Raw genomic sequence first — 23,095 nt, forward strand, 5'->3', positions numbered from 1 at the left:
AATATTTAAATTATTTGTTATCAAAATAAATATTTGAACTATGTATTTTTATCTTATATTATTTTTGGATAACTTTTCCGATTGAAAAGAATGATGAGACTTAGAGTAAATCTTTAAATATTATTTTATTATCATTTTAAAAAGAAAAAAAGGTTTAAGGGACACTTTTTATTTATATAATAAATTTAATTTATCAATTTCGTTCATATTGTTTTTGTTCTTCAATTTAGTCTTTGAATTTGTTTAAGGTGTTCATCTAGTCCTATAAGTTCATTTTAACTAACAGAACGATTAATCTTCTGCATTTATCAATACCATCAATTTTCAAATCAGACAATAATATTGATGTGGCTTGATGAAGATTGACATGTATTAAAAAATAATTAATAAAATATTTATTAAATATAACAGTTAGAAAAAATCTCAAATATTTGACATAATCCCTTAATTTCACTGAAATAAATAATAAAATTTTAAGAATTTATTCTAATCATTGTGTTTAATAAATATTTTTACTAATCCTTCAATCCATATACATATAAAACTCACATTAGTCAAAAAGATCAATGAACTTCAAGGGTAAGGGTGAATACGCTAAACAACTTCAAAGATTAAATTGATTTAAAAAATAATAGAGATAAAATTAATAAATTGAATTTATTATAAAATGGAAATGACGTTTTTGCCCAGGTCGTTTACTCGTTTTATCTTAATCCAAGCCACAGGGTCTCAGTACTTGGTGTGGACGTGGCATTAAAGAAACTAAAAATAGCATTAGTGGGCTATTTATCTATTTTGTATTAATATTTATAAATTATTACATATATTATTATTTATTATGAAAATTCAGTATTAGGTAAAAACATTTAAAATTAAATTATACGTTTAGTATTTAAATTATTAATTTTATTCTATTTTTATATTTAATTTTTTAAAAATAAACATAATATTTAATATAAGTTTTAATTTAATACCTCACTGTTAAAAAATAATGGATATGTCATGAGATATTTTTTATTGTTTAATTTAGTTTTGAGTTTGGTACCTCTTCTATAGGTATTATATATATATTGCTTATTGAATCTATATTTTGGGTAAAATACATATTTAGTCATTTATATATTTGATAGTTTCATTTCGGTCACCCAATTATATTTTTTAAAATCATATTTAATATTACGTTTTGATTCAATTTTGGTCACCCTTCGTTAAAAGGTTAACAGAGATACTGATGTATTACCATTAGGTAATGCTATGTCATAATTGGCAAAATAAAAAAATTGTCACGTTTGTAGTTTTGTTTATTATTAATGACGAGTGACCAAAACGTAGCAGATTAGTCACTTGTTTATTTGCAGATTAGTCATTGATGTTTGAGGAGGGATGATATCAGGTCGCGAGGTTGAGTCGGAGTTTACACAAGGTACCCTCAGACCCCAAATTGGTTCAATCCATTTTACTCGTATTCGATTCGATAAAATTATTTCTTGCATTTGTTCTTGTCTGTGGAACTCCTTGGTTGAACTCCATTGAGAAAAAAAGTGTAAAACAATTAATTGAACCAGGTAGCTATAAGTTTGTGTTTCAGACGAAATTGTTGATAGGTCGTGGAAGTCGATTTGGGGGACAAACATGTAGCTTATATAACGTGCTTAACCCATAATATATAAGCTTGTCTTAGTCGAATTAATCGATCGAATCGGAGGTCTAATCGGTTTAACCTCGTATCCCGGTTAGTTAAACATCAATAATTTTGGACAAGAGATCCATGGTTCAGTAAACATGTTTCACTCTCATTACAAGATGTTTGAATACTTTAATGACAATTAGCAACAAGAACTAATTTTGCTGGTATTATTTGGTAAGAATGCTAAAATTCAACTTGGGCTAATAATACATCTTATCTGCAAAAATCTACTTCAGTTAGTATCTCATCCGCCCAAGCCATGTACTCATTGTCTATTTTCATGTCAGGCAAGTCAATCAACTCGATGTTCTCCGGCCAGTGGCCGACGCCGTTGTCATACGATAGAAGTCCATTATGAAGATCAGACGTATGATTCTCGGGACCACACCGTCCGAAGAGCTCGTCCCATGAATCCGAAGCCGATGGAGGTTCCCACAATCCGGTGATCGATGCCTCATCCTTCCACAAATCTTTAACGGATACCTCGTGGTCCACACTAGTTTTCAATTGCCGGACGAATTTGTGTTCTTTCACGGTTTTCTTCACTACGTACTGATCTCCCATTGTGTCCATCTCATGGCTTGCTTCATTGACATTGACCGGAACGTTGAGCACCGAGGAAGGAGACGGCGGAGCCGACGATGAATTCTTATTCTCTTCGGTCGCCATCATCTTGTACTCGCGTTTCCTTTTCTGATAAGCAGCAACAGCTTCCTCGATAGTGCCGTGAGTGCCAAGCCATTGACGGTTCTTGGTGAAGGGGTCTCTGATTTCCGCGGCAAACTTGCCCGAAGGCCTTCGTCGAACGCCCGTGGACATGGTGCTAGATTTTCGACGTCTCTTGCCATCGTCCTCCGAAGAGTCGACGGGAACAACCGAAAAAGTAATCTCCTTGACGAATCGCTTGATACCCGGAATCCGATTCTTCGCTTTGTTTGTGGCTTCTTCGTCCGTGGATGAATCTGTGGCATAAGGATCACTATATATGATTCGAGCCTTCCTCGGAAAACTCGAACCCGGCTTCATGATTGTTCTTCACTCAGGGACTTGCATGGCACTGCATTGAACATCACAAGGCAAAGCTCTTCCTCTTCGTTGGTTGATTTATACATAGTAAAGGGGATTGAATAAAAGGAACCAAATATTTAACGTATCGTTTTGACAGTCTTGATCATCAAGAAAGACCATAAACTTTTGAACTTATTAAGAAATCAAAAACTTTTAAGCAAGACAAAAAGTAGAAAAGGTTTAATCGCCAACGTTTAAATTTAATAAACATTTACCAATTTTAGAGATTTTTTTAAAGAATAGTTTTATAATAAAAAAGGGTAAATAATTTTTTTTAAATAGTATATTCAGCCATATTTTTTTATTAAATATTCATCTATCATTGAGTAATTCTCAAAGGGTATAATATAGGGTGCTTACAAATTTGTCATATTTGTTTTTTTGGGTAAAAGGGTAATTTTTACTTCTGTAGTAGACTCGATTTATCACTTTTGCCCCTATTGTATTTTCGCATCAATTCAGTTCTCGAAATTGCTCAATTGCATCATTCTGTACCCTACCCTAACTTAAAACCCTAAACTGTAAAAACCTAAACCATAATCCATCACCTCTAAACCCTAAATCCTAAACACTAATTTAGAGTTTATAATTTAGGGTTTTAAGTTAGGATAATGATATAAAATGATGTGATGAAACAACTTCGATGTTAAATTAATGCGAAAATACAATCGAAGTTAAAATAATAAATTGAGTCTATTACATGAACGAACGTTAAGTTTTTTTTTAATTATCAATAAACCATAAACTTTTAAGTAAATGAAAAAGTGTGTACTTCGAGAAGGAAATCGTAAACTAAGACATTTGTTTCTTTGATAAGCTTATTGTTTTCCAACAGATTTGTTTTCTAATTGTTATTTGAATTTTATTTTTTTCTTATATAATAGTAATTATTGTTATTATTATTATTATTATTATTTTTTCTAAAACTTGATAGGATTTGATATTTAGTTTTGGTTAAAATTTAATATTTTATTTTTCTAAATAAATGTTAAATTAATAGTATATTACAAATAAAAAAGTATTTTTGACAATTCCAAAATTTCTTCAAACTTTTTTTATATAATAACTAATATAATTGATAAAAGATGATAATGATTAATTTAACGAGTATAGATATGGATAATCAATTAAAAAAATAAGTATTATTATTAGAATTAGGTACTTTTAGATTAAAAAAAATTAAAACCGCTGCTAAATCCCAACTTTTAAGAGTCCCTTTGATTACATGCTGCTGATTTGTTAGCTGTCCTAACTTTTAAAAATTATAAAATGATCCTCTGACTATAAGTGTTTTTTTTAAGTCCCGAGTTGCACATTAAGAATAAATAAGAATGATTGTGGTTATTACTCTCAATAATAATTTAAGATAATAAGATTATTTTAAATTATATATTAAAAGGTTTATTTTTCATTCGAATTTAAGAAGTTAAATTCGTATTCTTTTGACTGAATATTTATTTATTATTATTTCTTTATTTGATTCAGAAATAATATTTAATAGCATGTTTATTAATTCTTGATTGAAATTAAATTCTTGTCAAATAAGAGATATGATTTAAATTATTATTTAATTTAAAGAATTTAAAATAATAATAATTAAAATAATTAATTAAAAACAGAGGATTTAGTCTAACCATAATTAAGTCATACTTTTATATATTGATACTATATGCACGAGGTTAAGGTTAATCACTCTTTACAGTCGCCCAAAAAAAACTATTTTGAGAAAAACATATTAGAACCAACATTCTATAACCATTCGTCATCGTTCATGTGTGGATACTTGTAGAGGGTGGTCGTCTTTCAGAAATGAATCACCTTTAAAGATCAAAAGAAAACCAAAGACTACACAAAAGAATTTTCGAACCAAAGATTAAGATAATCTCAAAACTTTGTTTTATCATAGTTAGTAGGAGTGAGCGTTCGATCGAGTCGAGTCAAAAAATTAACTTATTCGAGTTGACGAGTCTTATTTTACAACTCGGAGTTGAGTTGATTTTTTTCGAATCGATTCGATTTTTCGAGTTTCTGTTTAAATTTAATCGTAAATATTGATAATTCTATAATATTATTTGATTCCAATTAAGTGAATTTGTATAACCATATATATAAAACAAATATATTTCTTCATGGATTCACTTATATGCTTCATAAACTCATACAAACCAACTAAACACATCTAGTGATCTACACGTGGTAGAGATGAGTTAGAAATGTGTTACCTTAAATCCTAAGTAAAAATACTCAGTGCTCAACCTAATGCTAGCTTCTTCTTCTTTTTGCATTTGGAGCTTTCTCCAACTTCTCTTATTGGGCAAGGATCAACATATGCGCTACTAACTTGGTTAAGAGTTTAGAAAAATGTTAAGAGATTTTTACTAAAACCTCTCACCTCTCCTATATATGGCTACCATGACTAAATAGAGAGGATGATGGTTTAATTTGAAGCTCTAGTGATGGAGGTTATGATTCCTACCTTTAGAATTTCTTAGCTCAAACATAAAGAAGGAATGAAGAGAATAGAGGTAGAAGATAAAGATGAGTGAGGAAAAAGAGGGGGCTTCAAGGATGATATCATTCTCAATTATTGGGATTTAGCCTTTCAAAATAAAAATGGTATAATTATTTCCTTGATCCTTCTAACTTTGTCTCAAATAAAACAAATACTCCTTTTATCTCCAATTGATCTCAATTAGGTTTTTCACATATTCTCTTATTTGATATATGCAGCACCCAGCAAATCATCTAAATTCACATGCATGTCATAGTACATGGACATGCATACAAACATATACATATACACGTATTTAGGCATCAATATGTACATGTTAGACAGGTTTCAATTTGGATTCAAGATTCCAGGTATTCGAAGCGATCTTCAATGGCTTGTCCTCATGATGAACTTGTTCATCGTTGATGTTCAGCTCTTGTACTTCCAATATCTCCACTCTGCGATTCGTCTTCTTCCTTATTTTGATGGCCACATCTCGAGGGTTGAATTTCCCACAAACGCTAACCCTACATTGCTTCTTCTCTATCAAATGCGCTTCCAACTCTACACACCCATATCAACTTCAAACCATTATTAAAACGGCATTATTTTAAAATATGTATATATCTAACATTCAAATAAATAGTTATTTTGACTCTAGTCTTTTTTGAAGCACTATGATTCCGACGTTTCATTTTAGGGTAAAAGAGTCTCTAACGTTTGATTAAATAGTCACTTCAACAATTATTCTTTCTTCTTGTGGTATATTGGCCCCTTTTATTTTAAGGTAGAAAGAATCATATAGTTTGAGCATTAATCATTTGTTAACTAATTATTTTCATATATTGGAGCTTTTTTTTTCCCAAAAAATGAAACGTTGTGTATCAAAATGCTCTAAAAAATAATAGAAATCAAAATATCTTTAACATTTGATTGAATAGTCGTTTTGGATCCTTTTTTCTGAAGCATTTTGGTCCCCTACATTTCATTTTAGGATAAAAAGGTCTATGACATTTGACTAAATATTCCCCTTAGCTCTTATTCTTTCTTTTTGTGGCATGTAGGCCCCAATGTTTCATTTTAAGGGAAATATATTTCTATTTTGGAGCGTTAATTGTTTGTTGACTAACAATTTTCATATGCAAAGGGACCTTTTTACCCACAAATCAAACGTTATCAAAATGATCTAAGAAAATAATAAGGGCCAAAGTAACAATTAACTCAAATGTTAGTGGCATCATTTGTAGTTATGCCATTAAAAATGCTCGAAATTGACCATCTTTAGCGCTCTCATTAAGCATATTTTATGAAGATGATAAAGATTTGATCTCACCTTTCATATCAAGGAAGGCTCTTCTCACTTTTCTGTAACAGCCATTGCAGTCCATGTTGATCCTCGTCACCATGCAACAAAACTGCAAATGCATGACATGTTTTTGCAGAGAGATTAACACAAATGAAAGGTTCCTTTAAAAGAAGAAATCAAAACATTTTGAATGAAAATGGAGGGGATAACTTGCCCTTTCTGTCATGAACCCTGCAGACTCAAGCAGGCGTTTTCTCAAGATTCCAGGAAAATGGGGGGTTATATACTACAAGAAAGTTTATGCTGAAAGGCAAAATTATGGGAATTTGTTTAAAATGAAAAAGGAATCATGAACAAACTTGTTACACATAATTAAATATACCAAATATCGTTATTCGAATCGCGTACTTAAACAACATAGCCGAGTTGCATGCATAATCGAATTACAAAAATCAATCATAGACTTTAAACCCTAAACCGGATTCTTTTTTATCTCTATAGTAATTGGATTCTGATTCTTTTAGAGGGTAGCTTATTGCCTATTATATATTCTTCACCTATTGGAGTTGTTCCTGTAAGTACATAATTCCATTTCTCTTGTTGGAAAAAGCATCAGTTAATTGCTTATTTGCTAAGCTTTGTTCTCTTTCACACAAGGAAAGGGCATAACTTTGGCCTTAAATTTGTCCCAAATCCAATTAATGAGAGAATAATTTTAGCTTAAAAGATCAAAAGAGCTCAATATTCATGGGAATTTCAACTTTGCTCTGCAATATATGCTAACTGCCATACTTAACATTATCTCAAAATCATTTGGATAAAGCATTTGCAAAGAGAAATAACAAACATCAGCTATATAAAAGTTCCAAGTGATTTTTTTCTCAATCCAGATATACAGGCCCTTTTACATTTCCATCTTACTGCAACTACTCCAAACTGGGTGCAACTTCAGTAGGGTTAGATTCGAAGACGTCTGAACTAGAGGCATCGGGTTGCTCTAAAAGCTCCTGAGATTGGATTGACTCTTTGTATGCAGGAGTCTCCTTAAAATCTGTTGCCCCTTCGTTGTACGTTGCAACGGCAATCCCACAAGCAATCAACTGGTAGTAAAATAGGATGCAGAAAACTTGATCAATCATAAAATGCAGAAAAACAAGCAGAGTATTTTACATGTTCCATGGGTACCAATGAATCATGAAATAAACGACTCAGACACACGCCTTTTCCAACAACAAAAAAATGATACACTAAGGGCTACTCATGGATCTATTGAGTTTGTTGCTAAAATGTCGGTACTAAACTCGAAACTCCCAGTGGGTGCCCAGTGACCCAAGGGAAGAAAGAAACTTTCCAGCAATGAAAAATATATTCTTTGCATTCATCAAATGATATGGAAGCTTTTCAACAATCACAAACTAACAAGCATGGAAATAGATACGGATCCGCAGCCAAATTCTCCCACTAATTTTCAGAACAAGCTTCCCTGCAGATTAACTTGTAAATCTTTTACCAAATAATTTTGCCTCATAATTACCTAGTTAAATGCTTTCAAGTTACTCAATAATATGAAAAAGACTATTCTTGACCAATTGTCTTCAAAGAATTATATAAGATCTGCAACAGGTGAGGAGTTAAAAAGATACTCAGATCGATCAGCCACAAAACTTCTCAAACTCTCTTTTAAGTAATCCAGGAATGAATCTGCAGATAGTCTACATATCATGCAAGAGCGCCTTATCCATTTAGACATCAAGAAAAAGAGAAGGCAGTGAATTATCCAATGAGAAGTATTACAAAAGAGTCGTGCCTAAGGCTGAAAGTTGTCAATTGCCATTTAACTTCCAATCTTCAGCAGTTTTTGCTCATTAAGATCAGATCTCAATTTTGTTAAGTTGTCAATACCATTCTAACCAAATGTTTTAACATTCTATAAAATTTCCATGCAAGGAAGACAGGGGGAGGATATAAAATTTTAGACCACATACACGGAGTCAACTCCATGTTTTACCACAATTGGGAAGACAGGAGGAGGCTTTAAACCAGGTGCTGCATGCTGTCTACCTTCCATGATTCCTCATCCTAAGCTACCTGGAAAGCAGATCAATCCAAACGAGAAACGGAAGCTAAAACGTTTATCACTGTTTACCAGTAGGCAGTAATTCCCATCCTATGATACATAATTTGATAGGTGTAGTCCCCTATTTGATCTGAACAGAATTCTTCAAATCCAAATCCAAAAATTTCCTTTACCCTGTATGCAGTTGTTATATCTCCATAGATAGTCTCCAGAAACTACCAGCTCTCTCTGTCAGTTGAGGCCTCCAAATAGATCCCCTTGATCACCCAAGCTTCTAAGAAATTCATGTCATAGGCTCACGTGAACTACTAGAGCGATATCCGAAATCTAACTATTATTTCTATTTAATTTGCTGCCCTATATACAGTAGTGATAATTACCCTTTGTCTAATACAATAAAAGTTCCTAATTTTTATTCAAACAAACTAATTAAGATATCAAAAAATTTCAGGCATCACTAGATCAAAAACTGAACAACGAGAGAAAAACAGAAAAGAAAGGCAGTGTTAAGAGCTTTGAGAAATACCGCAAAAACGATGCCGAAAGCCCACAAATACTGAACAAGGAATCCAAGAACATCCCACTGCGGACCTTCAAATGGATCCGGCTGAAGACCCGGAAGATCCGGAAACGGTTTGCCGTCAGTCGAAACCGCAGACGAACTCCCACCAAGTCCAACGTTATCTAATCCAATTCCAACAATGCCATCGTTTTCTTCTTCATTTCCATCCTTCCTTTTTCGCTCCAGTTCATCATCTTGTTCCTTGGTCGTGAGATTGCTCCTCCTGTTCTTGCTATCGTACCGTCCGGTTCGGAACTTCTTGGCAGCTGAGGTTAGGTGAAAGGTTCTGGGGGAGGTTGGGAGGAGAAGGCGGCGGCGACGGGAGAGAGCGGCAGGTAAGTGGTTGGGGCGGAGGATTCGGACCCCATTTCCAGTGCTGTAACTACAACTGCCATTGCTAATGGTCAACGTTAGCGCCATTGAGTGGAGAGCAGCGAGCAGGATAAGAATTACAAGATTTTTTAATTTAATGATAACGGTTTATTATTATTTTTAAGGAATTTCTCATTGGTTTTATTTAATCCATGGGCTCTTCCCAATCTGACCGGCCCAAGTTCTTTTTTAATGGGTAAAGTATATAGAGTATTTTGTTGAGTCCATCAACGATTAAAAATTATAAAATAATATTTCGATCAAAGGGTGTTGCTTTGTTGAATCATTCGATTATTAGAAAAAATTATTCAACTATTCATATATTTGAAATTCATCATTTTCTGTTAAAAATTAATTGTCGTCTAAACTGGCCGTCAACATGTTAACTGAGATATGATAAAATAACCATTTGAGTTGTATAGTTGTTTGAGATTCTGGATCATATTTTACTATATTTTAGTCAACATGTTAACGTCAAATTTAGATTGTCACCAATTTCTATAAAAAATGACGAGTTTAAAATATATGAATAGTTGAGTGATCATTTCATAATTTTTAGGGTAAAATACACCATTCTTCAATGAACTTTACTCTTTCCTATTTTACTCATTGTACTTTTAATTTTATAATTTAATTACTAAACTTTCGAATTACTTCTGTTTTGATAACTCTAAATTAATTTACTCATATGATGCAATTAACTCTAAAGAAAACTAAACTAAACTAAACAAGAAAAAGCACATAAGGCAAAAAAAATGTTAGAAGCAAATTAATTTAAAAATGGGTACAAAAATGTACCAAAAAAGGAAAGAAAATAGTAACTTAATTTACATTTGCAGTAGATTGACATTTTTCTAATTCTGGATAATGCTGATGAACGAAAATACTGGGATTTTACAACTTCGCACCTCACAGCACAACAGCCAAAATTATAAACATGAGAATAAAAAAAGAATAAAAAAATCATATAAATTTTGATTCAGTTTAAAGAAATAATATTTTTTTTTTGGGGAGATGATCATACTTGTATCGTCAATGTTATTTGTTTATCCGAGCAGATGCTAGCAGACCTTCTTACTTCAATCGACTCTTCGATCTCTTCATGATTTCCTTCGACTGGATTCCTATCATTGTTCTCCGAAGTTTGTGTTGTTGCAGTTTGTGCTTTGTCTGTCTGCATCGGGTTGTCGCCATCGGCTGCATTGCCCTCGGCGTCCGGTTCTTTTCATAGGCCGAAGAATTTATCTTCAAGCAAGTCAGGGTGTTGGACAGATCATTGGTCGGAACCGTTTTCTGTAAAGTTTTACCTTCACCGTTATCTTCTAGCTTGTTTGTCATATTGGCTTTTGATGATGGATAGATGGGCGAGAATGGCTTACGAACCAGTGGCGGATCTACTTCGTTGGCATTTGCAGCATCCGACGAGTGCTTTCGAAAGGGAGTGCCGGCAGTTTCCAGGCATCTGTTAACTGCAAATAGAGAAAGTGTAAGGCTTTCATAACTTTTGGCTTGCCCAGCAAGAATCAAAGGTGCTTTAGTAGTTAGTGCACATATACAAATAAACATATATATGTACACACACATATAAGTCATTAATGTGATAAATATTTACAAGAATATGTAACTTTCTTGAGCAGCTACATAGTTAAATCGAGAAATGAATCTGTAAATCAGATTTGGGTAGGTAAAATTCTTCTGGTGTGGGGGAAAGCTAAGATCAGTGGCGGATGCACTAAGCCCCCATAGGGCCAAGTGCATCTCATTATTTTGGAAAAGTGGTTAAATTTAGCTTAATGTGTTAAGGAAAAAAGAAAAAAATTACAATTTTTGAATACCTATTATTTTTAAGAAAATAAAATTAAAATTTTGGACCCCCTATTCTTAAATTTCTGAATCAGCTACCGGCTAAGATTATGACTAATCTTAAACACGGATACAACATGAATACACGGATTGACAAGTCTAACCGAGAAGTTCTTGACTGTAACAAGCACGGACAGAGAACTTACAAGCTGGGAAAGCTGGAATAGCATCATCCTGCCAATGATTTAAACGGTCGTCTCGAAACATAAGCTCAGTTTTCTTACTAGAACGTACTTGAGGAGTCCTTGGGAAATCAACTGAATCAAGTTTAAGCATTGATCCTCCCAAGGCGGATCTTTTAAAGCTAGACTGCTTGGAATACTTTTTTGCACTCTGCGGCTTTGATAGGCTTAGTTTTGAACGATGAAGTAATCCTGGCTCCACTATTATCCGTCCCTGAAGTTTCTTCTGGTCCTGAACAACAAAAAATGACTACGAAGATCAACTTCAACAAGGAAATTTCCACATAATTACATACAGCCTAGTTTCATAAATTGGTGAAACAATATTAACATATGCACTGTGATCCGGAAATGAGTTCAGTTATCTTACCCGCAACTTATTGCGTTGTTTCTCTTAATCCTCTCGTAAAGTAGCGATTTTCGAGCATAGAAAGGAGAGGAATCTGGATAGCATAGAATTGGTCAGTTTGATAGACCTTGCAATTTGTGTATTGTTTTCGTGTCATACTTTCGTTTCATATTTATATAAATTTTGATGCGTTAACAATTTGTGTCATATAGATTTTGATATATGTAGTTGAATCGTGCTTAGATTTCTTTACTGCCGTCTAATATAGTTAGTTATACAGTTAGATACCAAAGTGTTAGCAAATATGGAATATGAATATTAAAGGGGGGAGGGGGTAAGTTTTTAGAGCACGCATACCATCATACAGAAATTCATTCTCTCTCTCCTCTTCCCAAGCCATGGTCTTTTTAGTCAATGCCTCAGTCATTCCTGAATTAATTGATATAGAACAGTTTCAGCACGTGTTACCTAATTCTACTCAAAACAGGTAGAAAATAGAAATTCAATGGAAGAAATCTCAAAATTTGGGCAACATGGTGTGAAATGGTAACTACAAATCTATGTTTAGTTGTGTCACCATGTACCTGGAAGTTTATTAACCAAGGCACGAGCATTCTCAGCACGCTTGAGGGAAATATGAGTTCCTCTTCCAAAATTATATCGGTTTTCGTCATTTCAAATAACGTACAATGAAGCAAGGTTACCATCCTAGGACCAAAAGAAAAAAAAATCTGAAGAGATTACAAAAATGCTCACCCTGTTATATTCCTCAAGCCAACGCTCCTCCACATATGCCGCCAACCATTTATCGACCTTTTCAAGTATTTCTTTTCTGCTAAAAGCTTCCTCTTTAACCTTGGCGATACAAAATTCAATTTGTTCTAGATTGGTTGCAGCATCAACAACTCCTGAAGATATAAAGAATGACAGTGACTAGGAAAAGGGGAGAAAAAGTTTGGCATAACAAATGGTCTGATGAAAATGATTTATCATTAGCATGTACCAGACTCAATAGCTTCAGTGGCATCTTCTAATTCAGTGTCCGGAACCAGGTGTGTCTTCCTGCAGAAATCCTTTAGCTTTGATATCTTCTTGAGGACAAGCTCTTTCATTTCACTCGACTTTAAATCTTCCAACCGAGAAACTTCTGCATCAACCTGCACAATATAGCATATTTATTTCTCTATTAATCCAGAGTAAAGCAATTACCTACCTTTAGAAATGTATAGAACCAAGAGAAGATCAGCTAAACTGGTCCCCTTTAAATATGTATAGCTTACATTGTTGATAAAATCCTCAGATAGAGTGTTGATTTCAGTAATTTCATCTTATGAAGCAGATATGCTACGTGTAACATTCTGAAATTTCTGATCCTCCTCAATCGGTGTATCCATCAGATGCCACAACTCCATCATGGTAGTTGCAAGATCTTGCAGCTGTAAAGTATCAAAGAATCACTATTATTATCAGAGAGAAAGGAGAGGACAATGATTTCGCAGTATGCAAAATAAATTCATTTTTACCCTTTCCATCCTCTGTATCTTAACTTCCCGCAACCTATTTATTGTTGCACCTAACAACTCAATTGTATTATTGCTAATACTCCTCAATCCTTCCAATTCACCTAAACTAGGATGGACCTCGGTAACTATGAGCTTAAACCCATACCCATCACTGAGCAGAGGGAGTTCAACATGTTAAGGAGGTCCTTAACCTGCTTCAGCCGATTACTCTGCACAAGAGAGATGAGTCAGCAAGCAAAAGATAAGTAAAAGTCTTCATGAGGCGGAAACAATAAAGAATTGAAAAATTAAAGAAATCTGACCTTCTCTTTCTGAAGTTCATGTAGCTGACTGTGCAATTCTTCAAGCTTCAACAAGGACAAGTCAGTTTCATCTACAAGTATTTCTGAGGAAATTGATTCCGTGGATCCACTTAACTCATTTCTTATCATTTGTATTTGGTCCAGGACGTCTATGAAGTGATTTCTTCTTTCTATTTTCCTTTTCTTCATCTCCTCCACCTGCGGAAGAATTTTCCCGAGATTTTCCTTCGAGTTTCCAATTTTTAGATCTGACTGAAAATCTTTGGACCATAAGTAAGTAGTTTAATCTAATAGGAATCATTTCATCCAGAATTTATTGTTCTTTCATTCCTGACCTGCCTAACATGCACTGGCCTCTTCCCCATTGCTGAACAGATAGCAGAGAGTTCGGCTTCATTATCAGCAATTGTATGCCTCATATTAGCTTCAGAGAGCTTTGCGTTCTTCTGTATACTTCCACATACTCCCGTTCAAGCTCAAGCAGCATTTCATCTCTGTCAGCATCTTTCTCTCCGATTTCATCCCAGATGATCTAATGATGTTTTTCAAGGAACCAAGAAATGGTAAATATTATATTAGTGTTAAATTTTTAGAATATAAGCAGGGAAGAGGAATATTTGAACTGGGAATTATCTTGCCAAGAGACAAAAATAAAAGATTTAAGGTATCTTCCGTGTGGAATGTTCAACAATACCTGAAGTTCTCATAGAAGGGTTTTATAAGTTGTTCTAATTGAACAAGTGGATCAATTCGCGGAGTAGACATGTGAATTATTCATTAATTCCTGACAAAACCAATATCTTCACATTATAAACCATCCCAAATTATACACCTAGAGCAAGCTAGGAGAATAAAAAAAGAAAAACTCAAATTTCAGATGGCATAAAATGTGTAAAAGGTGGTCGTTTATATAAGTTTTAGCGGGAAGAATGAGAATCAAGAACAATGAGACTGCAAAAACAAAAAGTTAAAGACAAAGTATATTGCATTGGGACATGAAAATGGCTAATTATTTTTCTCCCAACTCTAAATTCCTAACACGAGGTAGCTTTTTTTCTGGAGTATAATAAACTGCATCCAAATTTTGATATAGTGATTGTCCTAAGACATTAATTTTGTTTAATATTTTTTTTGAATAGTCCGGAGTGATTATAAGATAGTATCTATTCAAAATATTTCTTAGCCATTGACAACGCACGCACTACAGACGCAACTGCTCGAACTCGAAACCTTTAGAAAGAACAACACTCATTTTTACAATTGATATTAGTTTTGCTTACTATCTCATATATAATGCATACAGCATTCTGGATTTCCATAGTTTCTAACTTAAGCTAAAATGAAATTTAATCTATAGAATTGATTATAAATGATATATTCGATTGAAAATGAAAGGGGAAAAACTGACATTTGATCCAAGCTTTTTAACAACCTTGTTTACCGCTCAATAACACAGAAAAATGATTTCATTCTAATATCTCAAGTTATCAATCACCAAAAATGATTCCAGATTAGCAGTAACAATATAATAACAAAGTCTACAAGAATTAGCCTCAGTTTTCACGGAAAATGACACAGGGGATATAAACACTAATGAACCAATTTTAACGACCTTGTTCACCTCTCTATACACTAAATCGTTGATTAAATGTAAAAAAATTAAATTAACTGATCTCCAATTAACTGACGATGAACAATTACATTACCATAAGAGAATATAAGAATTCTCCATTTTCACAAAATTGAAGAACAGGAGATAAAAGCTTTAAGCTCTCGTCTCGCTTTTTATCTCTACGTTTTCTAGTGAGCAAAACATAAAAAGAAAAAAAGGTGCAGAGTTGAAGACAAACCTGAAGAAAGAGAGATTAAGAGGAACGGTTTTCCCTCTCAGAAGATTTGTGTTTGTTTCATAGGAAGAACAAAAAAAAAGGACTTGGAGAAGAAAATGAAAGGTTACCAAAAAGACGCGCGAATTGATGTATGAGGTCAACGAGTGCGTTAAAAACCGTTGGATAGCGCAGGTTTGTTACTAAAGATTATAGGGTAAACTGCGCATTTAGTCACTGATTTATTCTTGCGGTTTTGTTTTATTCAACTAACTATTTTTTCTTCAAAATTATATTTAACTTACGTTTTAGTCATTCACTATTAAATAAATAAATAAAAGTATCGATGTGATATTTTTTCTTCCAATGATGACATTGCATTACCTTGTGATGACATGTCAGCATTATTATTAATTTTTTAAAGACGGATGATTGAAACGGAATCAAAATATAACGTTACAATAATTTAAAAAAATAATTTAGTGACTAAAACGAAACTACGATAAAACATAGATGACTGAATACAAAATGTATCCAAGCTTATATAACAAATAGGTTCTCGTGATTTCGTGGGATGATTAGTAAGTTTAAATCTCTTTGTGGTGTAATCATTGCTTTGATCCAAAGTACACAGCATATGATCTCATCTTTCATTTTAAAGATTCTCCTTGATAATTTATTTTAAAATCTAATAAAATTATCTAATAATTTATAATTTCTTCTTTTAAAATGGAGCCATTCTTTATATCAAAGGGATGTCAGTTTGATTTTGCCTAGATGGCTTTTCTCCAGTATCATGCTCTCTTTCGTTCATCTGCCGGTATTCCCGCCGTTGCCTTCGACACAACGAAGCAATTTTGGATTGTACCAACTAACAAACCCTTCCCCCTCCTTACAAAATTATGGTGTCACCCATTCATTCCATCAAAATCCGTTTCTTTCTTTTCTTTCCTTTTCCTTGCTTCCTAGTTTGCTCTCACTTTGCACAGAGAAGGGAGAAAGGCCAGATCCAATGGATTTTTGAAAGTTTGACAACTTTCTCTCTCAATTCTTGGAACAAGTTCGATCGATAGAGATAGATAGAGAGAGAGGGGGGGGGTTTGCAATTTCACGACGATTTCTTTTTTGTTGGTTAATTGGGAAACAAACAAATCAACGAGAGATTATGTAAGAAAAGATTGCACGGTTAAAAATGAAAAGAAATGTTTGAATTGTGGGTTTCTTAAATTCCGTCGTTTTGCAGAGAGGATTTGGGTGAAACACACACGCACAAAGGGGAAATAAAAGAATGGTTGTTGAAATCGCTCAAGAGGAGCAATTTTATTCCATCGAAGAATCCATTGAGGTTGGACAGTTTTTTGATATCGAGTACGAGTTTGATGCACCGCAATGCTATGATTTCAGTTGCCCAGAAACTGATTGGGAGGCTAAAGAAGCCGAACTCTGGTTTGAATCAGCTGGAAGCTATCCGTCTTCTCGTAAGCCTTTTCCTGTGTTTTGTTTTTTATGATCGAATCATTACACTATCACAACCCGTGATTTAAATAGCGGTCCACTAGCAGAATAGCGGCTAGCAACCGCTATATAGCGATAATGGTGCCATCTGAAACCGCTATTACAAGATCATGTTAAGCACCGAAAGCGCGGATGCAACCGCAATTTAAATTCTTGGTCACAACCTTTTTATTGGAAGCTTTTCTGATAATCTTATAATATATTTTAATTTTCTGCTTTGGTAGTAAAGTTGAAATGGAGATATGAATATGATGCATATGAGGATGGAGAACATGACAACGGCTCAACAGAATGTGATGAATATAATGGAGGTATATTCTTGTCTTCATGATTTTTTTTCTTCTGTTTTTTTGTTTAATTAGGATGGTAGTTTATAATCGGTGCTTTTCTTTGCAACTTTTGTTTGTTTTGGCAGAGTCACTTTGTAGAGATTATAATATGGTTTCGTTTTAAGAATAGTTCATTTTTATTAATCTGCCAAAAGAGAATCAATGACTAAAAAAGAGAGCCTAGAAATGCAATTTACTAATGTTCTTCCGTCCCTCGTTTCATTTGTGGATCAGAAGCATGTGATAGGTGCTGCGAAGGTAATCTCAGGGTGAAAACTGATTCTCTGGTCAAGGCATCTCTATCTCGGAGTTCAACGTTGATGAAACCTACAGCAAGTTACTTGGCAAAGCAAAATCAATCTCGAATGGTTGTTTCCAATCAATATCAGAAAAGGTGTTACTCTATTATTATCGGATACCATTATATGCTCTGACATTGATAGCTAGAATTCTGGTTTAATATGAATTTTGGCCTCAAATTCAAGGTTAATTCTCTATTGGAGTCATGGTAAATTAAAAGGTGTTAACCGGTTGGTTCCTTTACTACACAGCTTACAAAAGCCTGCTGACAGATTCAATAAGAGTACTTCCTGCAATGAAGATGATACTACCAAAAGACAAAAGCTGGAAGAAGGCTACTTATGCAAGGTGCTGTCACTTATGTTTATCTGATACAAGATTGGACCTTGTTTACCTGTATTTTGGTTCAAATGCTCTCTTTGTTTCTGGAACCAGACCAATCATTATGATTCACTTGTGAGAATGTCTGAGTTTACCTCCTATAATTTTCCATGTGATGTTGAAAATGGAAATAATCTGACTGGTCAGATTTTAAGTGGTAGGGATTCTGGGAAAGCAATATACACTTTGAATATGTTATGGCCAAGAGTATATTGTAACCCAAGCTGTAATTTGGCTGATGATATTGTTATCCCTCTCCTTCTTAGTTGTATGTATCATGGCATATAGCTGTGTTTCTGCTTTGGCTTTTTGTTAGTTTTACATGTTACTTCGCTGTTTTTTTTTGGTTTTATTTGAAACTACATATATAGCTGAAATTCATTTGCTAACCATTGGATTTTGTTCTAAGAGCATGTTCAATAATTCTATTTTTTGCAAAGCAGGCTGCCCATTTGAAGCATCGATCTAAGTTTGTGCACAAGAAACTACAAACAGTAAGTTGTAGGATTAAGAAAGTGTTTTTTGTTAGTCTAATGTCAGTTGTATTTTTCTTTTGTTGCTAACTACCCGGGGTTAATTTAAACATGCCATCACCATGTGTATGTGTTTGCAGGGACAATAAATCTGTAATAACGATTGAGCTAACATTATCGGTTTTCTAAAAACTCTGAGTTTGTTGTCCAGGTCCAATCCCTTGATAGTGTTCATATTAAAACTAAAGTCACAATTCCAAGAGAACCAGAGCTACAAACAGCAATAAGGCTCAGAGACATAGGTACAATTGATTTCCTATCATTCATCCCGAGATTTATTTATTTATTTATTTTGCTTTGCTTAAAAGCTGATAACCAAATGGTGACAATTTCAGGTCTAAAGATAAGGCAGAGTCAGATGGAAATGCAAAATCAAATGTTCATTTGTTTAAAGCACTCCCCTTAAACAGAAAAGTTAGTACTTTTAGATCTAAAAACTAATTTTCACTTGAATTTTTCTGGAACAAAATTATGTAGAGAAATTTATAGTATCTTTGATGTTGAATGTGTAGTCTCAATATTTTCTTTGGATTTGATAGATTCTTGCTGCACCTTCATTTCCCCTTTCCAAGAAAAGCATGCCTCAGCCACCGGAGTTTCAGGTATTTGATAGCCACTGGAACTTACTATTTTGTCTCCTCTTGTGATTGCCTTTCTTGTCATTTTCATGAGGAATCCTTCATAATCCATTTTTGGGTAATTTTGTGACATAGAATATACTTTGTTTCTCTGCTTTAGATGTTTCATCTGAGGACATCTGAGAGAGCCAAGCAGCATGCATATAATACGGTTGGTTATTTATATTTTTATCTTATACTGCTCTAGTATTTATTTTTAAGTGTTCTCTCAAGTTTTAACCCTATTTGGGTTCTACATGTCGGTACTATTTTCAGTTTTTGGGACTTAAGAGTTAATAATGTCCTCTTTGCAGGCAATGAAAGTAGCTATGTATGTGTCAACTTCAAGAAATGAAACACCAGAAGGTAATATTACTTTGGCTTTTAGCTTCACTCGGTTTTTTCTCTTCAAAGCTTTTGCATTCCTTCCATCTCTTGATGTTGTTTTCCTTTGTTTGCATAGCTTCAAGTCTATCAATTCATTGAAGGAGGAGAAACATGAAGCTGTTAACAAATCTAAAGCTTGTTCTCCTAATAAGAAGGTTGTTCGGATATACCGATTCTTCCTTGTTCTACAGATATTAAAAATAATTATTGAATATAGAACTATTTTGTTGGCTTTTCAGGTAACTTCTAGTAAAGGTGTCCTCCAGAATATGAACAAAACATCAGCCACAACGAGGCTTCCAGATGAACCAGCAAAGGAACTATTAAATAAAGTATTAAATCTTACTTTTTCCAATATATATTCAGCAACAACCTTTAGCCTGAAATGAACCATCTATTTTTTTTTGGACTATCCACACCTTAAACATCCTTAATAGAATTTCTCAATCTGCTCTTGATTTGGGTTTGATAATATTCTGCTGCTCGCTTGCATGTATATCTAGCTCTCGCCGTCTTCTGAAATGTCTAAAGAAAAAATGGCTATTTCTGAAGTTGGTTCCCTCAAATTTTTTATTTTTTTGGAACCTAAAACATGTATATGAATTGTATTCTTATTAAGTTCTTCCACTTGTTGAATTAAGGGATCGAAAGAGAATGAGCCAGGTAATCTGCTTCTGCAGCATCAGGTACATTGAATGACGATTATATGCACCCACTAGATCACAGAATTGAAGTAATTTGACACATCTTCCTCCTGATCATTGCATTAACATTGAATATAAAATGTGGAATTTGTAGATCATGGAAGTGGTCAAAGCACATTTGCAAAAGAATGGAAAAGTGCAGTACCAGTGTAGAAGAGAAAAGAATATTGGAAATGGGCGACAAGATAACATTAGTAGGTATAGCCTATTTTACCCTGTAGTATTTGAGAGCTCCCTACTTTTGTCAGTAACTTTTATCTATTGATTTTTTTACTTTTATTTTTTGCTATAACATCTTGGCCTCAGAAGCTTTTGCTAGTTAAATTTATGCCGGTGTTTCTAGTTTAGCTTGATGGATCAAGAATTAAACACAAACTAACCTGTTGGCAAAAACAGTTGTGTTTTTAGTTTTAGAGTTCTCATGCAGCTAAAGATTTTCACGCGTAACAGGTCAGATATCTGGATTCTGGGCTCTGCGGTATCTTGACGATTGATGACTATTTTTTTATCATCGGAAATTCAAGAATTACATCCATATAAACATTGGATGACTTACTTAGCCCAAGACATTCTAATCTGTGACCAGGCTGCCATTTTTTGGTTTCTGCAACTGAAGCACTTGCAACTCTGTCTTAGGCAGATAGGATATAAACTCAGAAGCACTTATCGTACAAACCAAAACTACCTCGTATAAAAGCACCTTTCTTGTAGTTTCGGAGAAGGGTTGAGTGCTTAAAATGAACATGATAGTCTTGAATTAGGCCATTAGCCCAGGTCTTCTTATTTATGATTGAAACCAAATCATCTTCTTGTTCATCACTCCTTAACATATCTATTTCAGGTACTATTTACATTGCATATCTTTGAATATGTATAAGTGTGTGTGCGCGCGTGTGTTAGGATCCACTTACACGGTGTAAAACTTTGTTTTTTAGTTTTACACAGATTTAAGACCGTTGGATGAGTGAAGTGAGATTAGCTCGTTCTTTTAGGGAATATCTTCTCATTTCTTACTGTTAATCTCGATAAATGAATGATCTGTTTGAAGTAGACATTTAAGAAAAAGAATCTTATTATCTTCATTTTCATTTTTTGGGAATTTTTGTCACAGGAGATTGAGATTGGATGTAGTCTGAAATCCCTCTGTAGTTTTGGTGGTCACCTTCATCTGGCGCTTCAAGCGGGCAAAGCAAGCAAGCAAGCTTTTGTTGGAAGCAGTGTATACTTATATAAATAATTGAATTGTATTTATTCCTTGAAAAGAAAGAAAAGAAAAGAAAGCATTTGAAAGAAATAGCAATGTACAGCAGACGTGAGATTTTGTTAGCCTTAGTCATGATTTCCATTAAAGGAGAAAAAGAGCATAAAATGTACATCATGGAAGCTGTATATAAATAAATGAACTGTATTTATTCCTCCATTCTTTATGGAAACATCTTTACAGACTAGCCATGCTAAAAGTTGAGCTAAATTTGAATGAAAAATGTTTAAAATTCGATTAATTGGGCTCTGAGTGAGTTTGATTCATGTATTCAGTCGGATGAAGCTTTAGTATTAATTAAAAAGATAATTATTTGGGATACGCTTGTGGAAAATTTTGTGGGTAAACTACACATTTGATAACTGAATCTTACTCTACACTATTTTACTACTGTGCTTTCAATTTCAATTCACTCACTCAACTTTATACATTGATTTTTTTTTTTGTTATATGTGGTTCTGGTGTTGGTCTCCCAAGAAATGGAGCCATAGTCATTTTGAGGACAAGGCACCGTCTCGAAGTAACAAAACTTTAGAGCCCTTTCCATTGACGGATTTGTCTCGGTTAGCCATCCAAGCAACCGTCTCCTCCTTGGACCTGGCGATTTAAATTGCGATTGTTGACATGATAGGTTATTGCGGTGATCGTAAGTATCACGATCATACATAATGAACACGGACGAAACCGCTACTGCTATATAGCAGACGCTATTGCGGTACGGACCGCTATTTAAATCCTAATATTAAGCATTTTTACCAACACCATAAAAGCTACAGATAAACGTGACGTCTAAAGAAATCAATAGGTCTGAGTCATCTTCGACAGACAGATAGGTCCTCTCTTGATTTTTACCTCCATTTTTGCCGTGTATATCTCTGGTTTGGGAGTTGGATTTTGGGTTAGAAGGTTTTGAGTAGAACTTAAAAATTTAATGTATAAAGTTAAGTGATTAAATTGAAAAAAATAAAAATTCAGTAAATGAAATAGAAGAGAGAGTAAAGTTCAATTGCCAAATGTATAATTTACCCAAATATGCCCTTGATAATAGTTCTAATCAAAATAACAAATATATAAAGCAAAAAATATGCAAATACAGAGGAAGATGGTTTTCATCAATGGTGGAATATAGGAAAGAGGAAGATGGTGGATAAAGATGGTGAGGGAGAATAATAGGAAGAAGAGGGGTTAAATTAATAGAATATTTAAACTAAAGCATACGAGAGTTTTTTCAATTCGAACCAAAGTATGATGGGTATAACACATGTTAGATAGGATTTAGTAAACCATGTTCAGGTAGATATCATATAGATTCGATATAATTTCTAAAAACCCAACCTCAATTAACCAAAAGATAGGTGGCGACTCAAAAAAAAAAGTTTTTTCGCTCAATCAAGATCTAATTTGATGTCCAAAGACAGTTCCGACAAAGACAGCAAAAAAGTTCTCTATATCAAAAAATT

General features: G+C 33.8%; 3 protein-coding genes, 1 long non-coding RNA gene and 1 pseudogene across 4 annotated transcripts; 1 reads left to right on the top strand and 4 right to left on the bottom strand.

Moving 5' to 3' along the window:
• Nucleotides 1-1,900: 1,900 nt before the first annotated feature.
• LOC120206570 (ethylene-responsive transcription factor ERF116-like) lies at nt 1,901-2,713 on the bottom strand. The gene has a single exon (XM_039206185.1). It carries the CDS (start codon nt 2,711-2,713, stop codon nt 1,901-1,903), a length of 813 nt encoding a protein of 270 aa, XP_039062116.1.
• Nucleotides 2,714-5,494: 2,781 nt separating this feature from the next.
• On the bottom strand, nt 5,495-6,945 carry LOC120206657 (heavy metal-associated isoprenylated plant protein 26-like). Its single transcript, XM_039206240.1, has 3 exons — nt 6,767-6,945; nt 6,580-6,661; nt 5,495-5,810 (listed from the first exon to the last, which is right to left on the bottom strand). The coding sequence occupies exons 1-3, from the start codon at nt 6,776-6,778 to the stop codon at nt 5,584-5,586; spliced, it is 321 nt and encodes a 106-aa protein (XP_039062171.1). The 5' UTR covers nt 6,779-6,945; the 3' UTR covers nt 5,495-5,583.
• Nucleotides 6,946-7,296: 351 nt separating this feature from the next.
• On the bottom strand, nt 7,297-9,672 carry LOC120206655. The gene is made up of 2 exons (XM_039206238.1): nt 9,156-9,672; nt 7,297-7,652 (listed from the first exon to the last, which is right to left on the bottom strand). The coding sequence occupies exons 1-2, from the start codon at nt 9,609-9,611 to the stop codon at nt 7,479-7,481; spliced, it is 630 nt and encodes a 209-aa protein (XP_039062169.1). The 5' UTR covers nt 9,612-9,672; the 3' UTR covers nt 7,297-7,478.
• A 965-nt stretch (nt 9,673-10,637) lies between these two features.
• On the bottom strand, nt 10,638-14,547 carry LOC120206571 (annotated as a pseudogene).
• A 4,653-nt stretch (nt 14,548-19,200) lies between these two features.
• LOC120206658 lies at nt 19,201-21,728 on the top strand. Its single transcript, XR_005524134.1, has 8 exons — nt 19,201-19,268; nt 19,405-19,455; nt 19,598-19,649; nt 19,747-19,825; nt 19,910-20,002; nt 20,312-20,356; nt 20,469-20,572; nt 21,486-21,728. It is a non-coding gene; the product is annotated as an uncharacterized LOC120206658 (long non-coding RNA).
• Nucleotides 21,729-23,095: the final 1,367 nt, after the last annotated feature.

The sequence above is a fragment of the Hibiscus syriacus genome, unplaced genomic scaffold (assembly GCF_006381635.1).
Source record: "Hibiscus syriacus cultivar Baekdansim isolate YM2019G1 unplaced genomic scaffold, ASM638163v2 tig00013960_pilon, whole genome shotgun sequence".
NCBI classification, from domain to species: domain Eukaryota; kingdom Viridiplantae; phylum Streptophyta; class Magnoliopsida; order Malvales; family Malvaceae; genus Hibiscus; species Hibiscus syriacus.

What these genes read in the sequence shown, in the direction of transcription:
- LOC120206655 (XM_039206238.1), bottom strand. Translation starts at nt 9,611, where the DNA reads ATGGCGCTAACGTTGACCATTAGCAATGGCAGTTGTAGTTACAGCACT. An exon ending in CTTTCGGCATCGTTTTTGCG is followed by an intron (nt 7,653 to 9,155) that starts GTATTTCTCAAA and finishes TTTTACTACCAG; the next exon opens with TTGATTGCTTGTGGGATTGC.
- LOC120206570 (XM_039206185.1), bottom strand. Translation starts at nt 2,713, where the DNA reads ATGAAGCCGGGTTCGAGTTTTCCGAGGAAGGCTCGAATCATATATAGT.
- LOC120206657 (XM_039206240.1), bottom strand. An exon ending in AGCCTTCCTTGATATGAAAG is followed by an intron (nt 5,811 to 6,579) that starts GTGAGATCAAAT and finishes ATGGGTGTGTAG; the next exon opens with AGTTGGAAGCGCATTTGATA.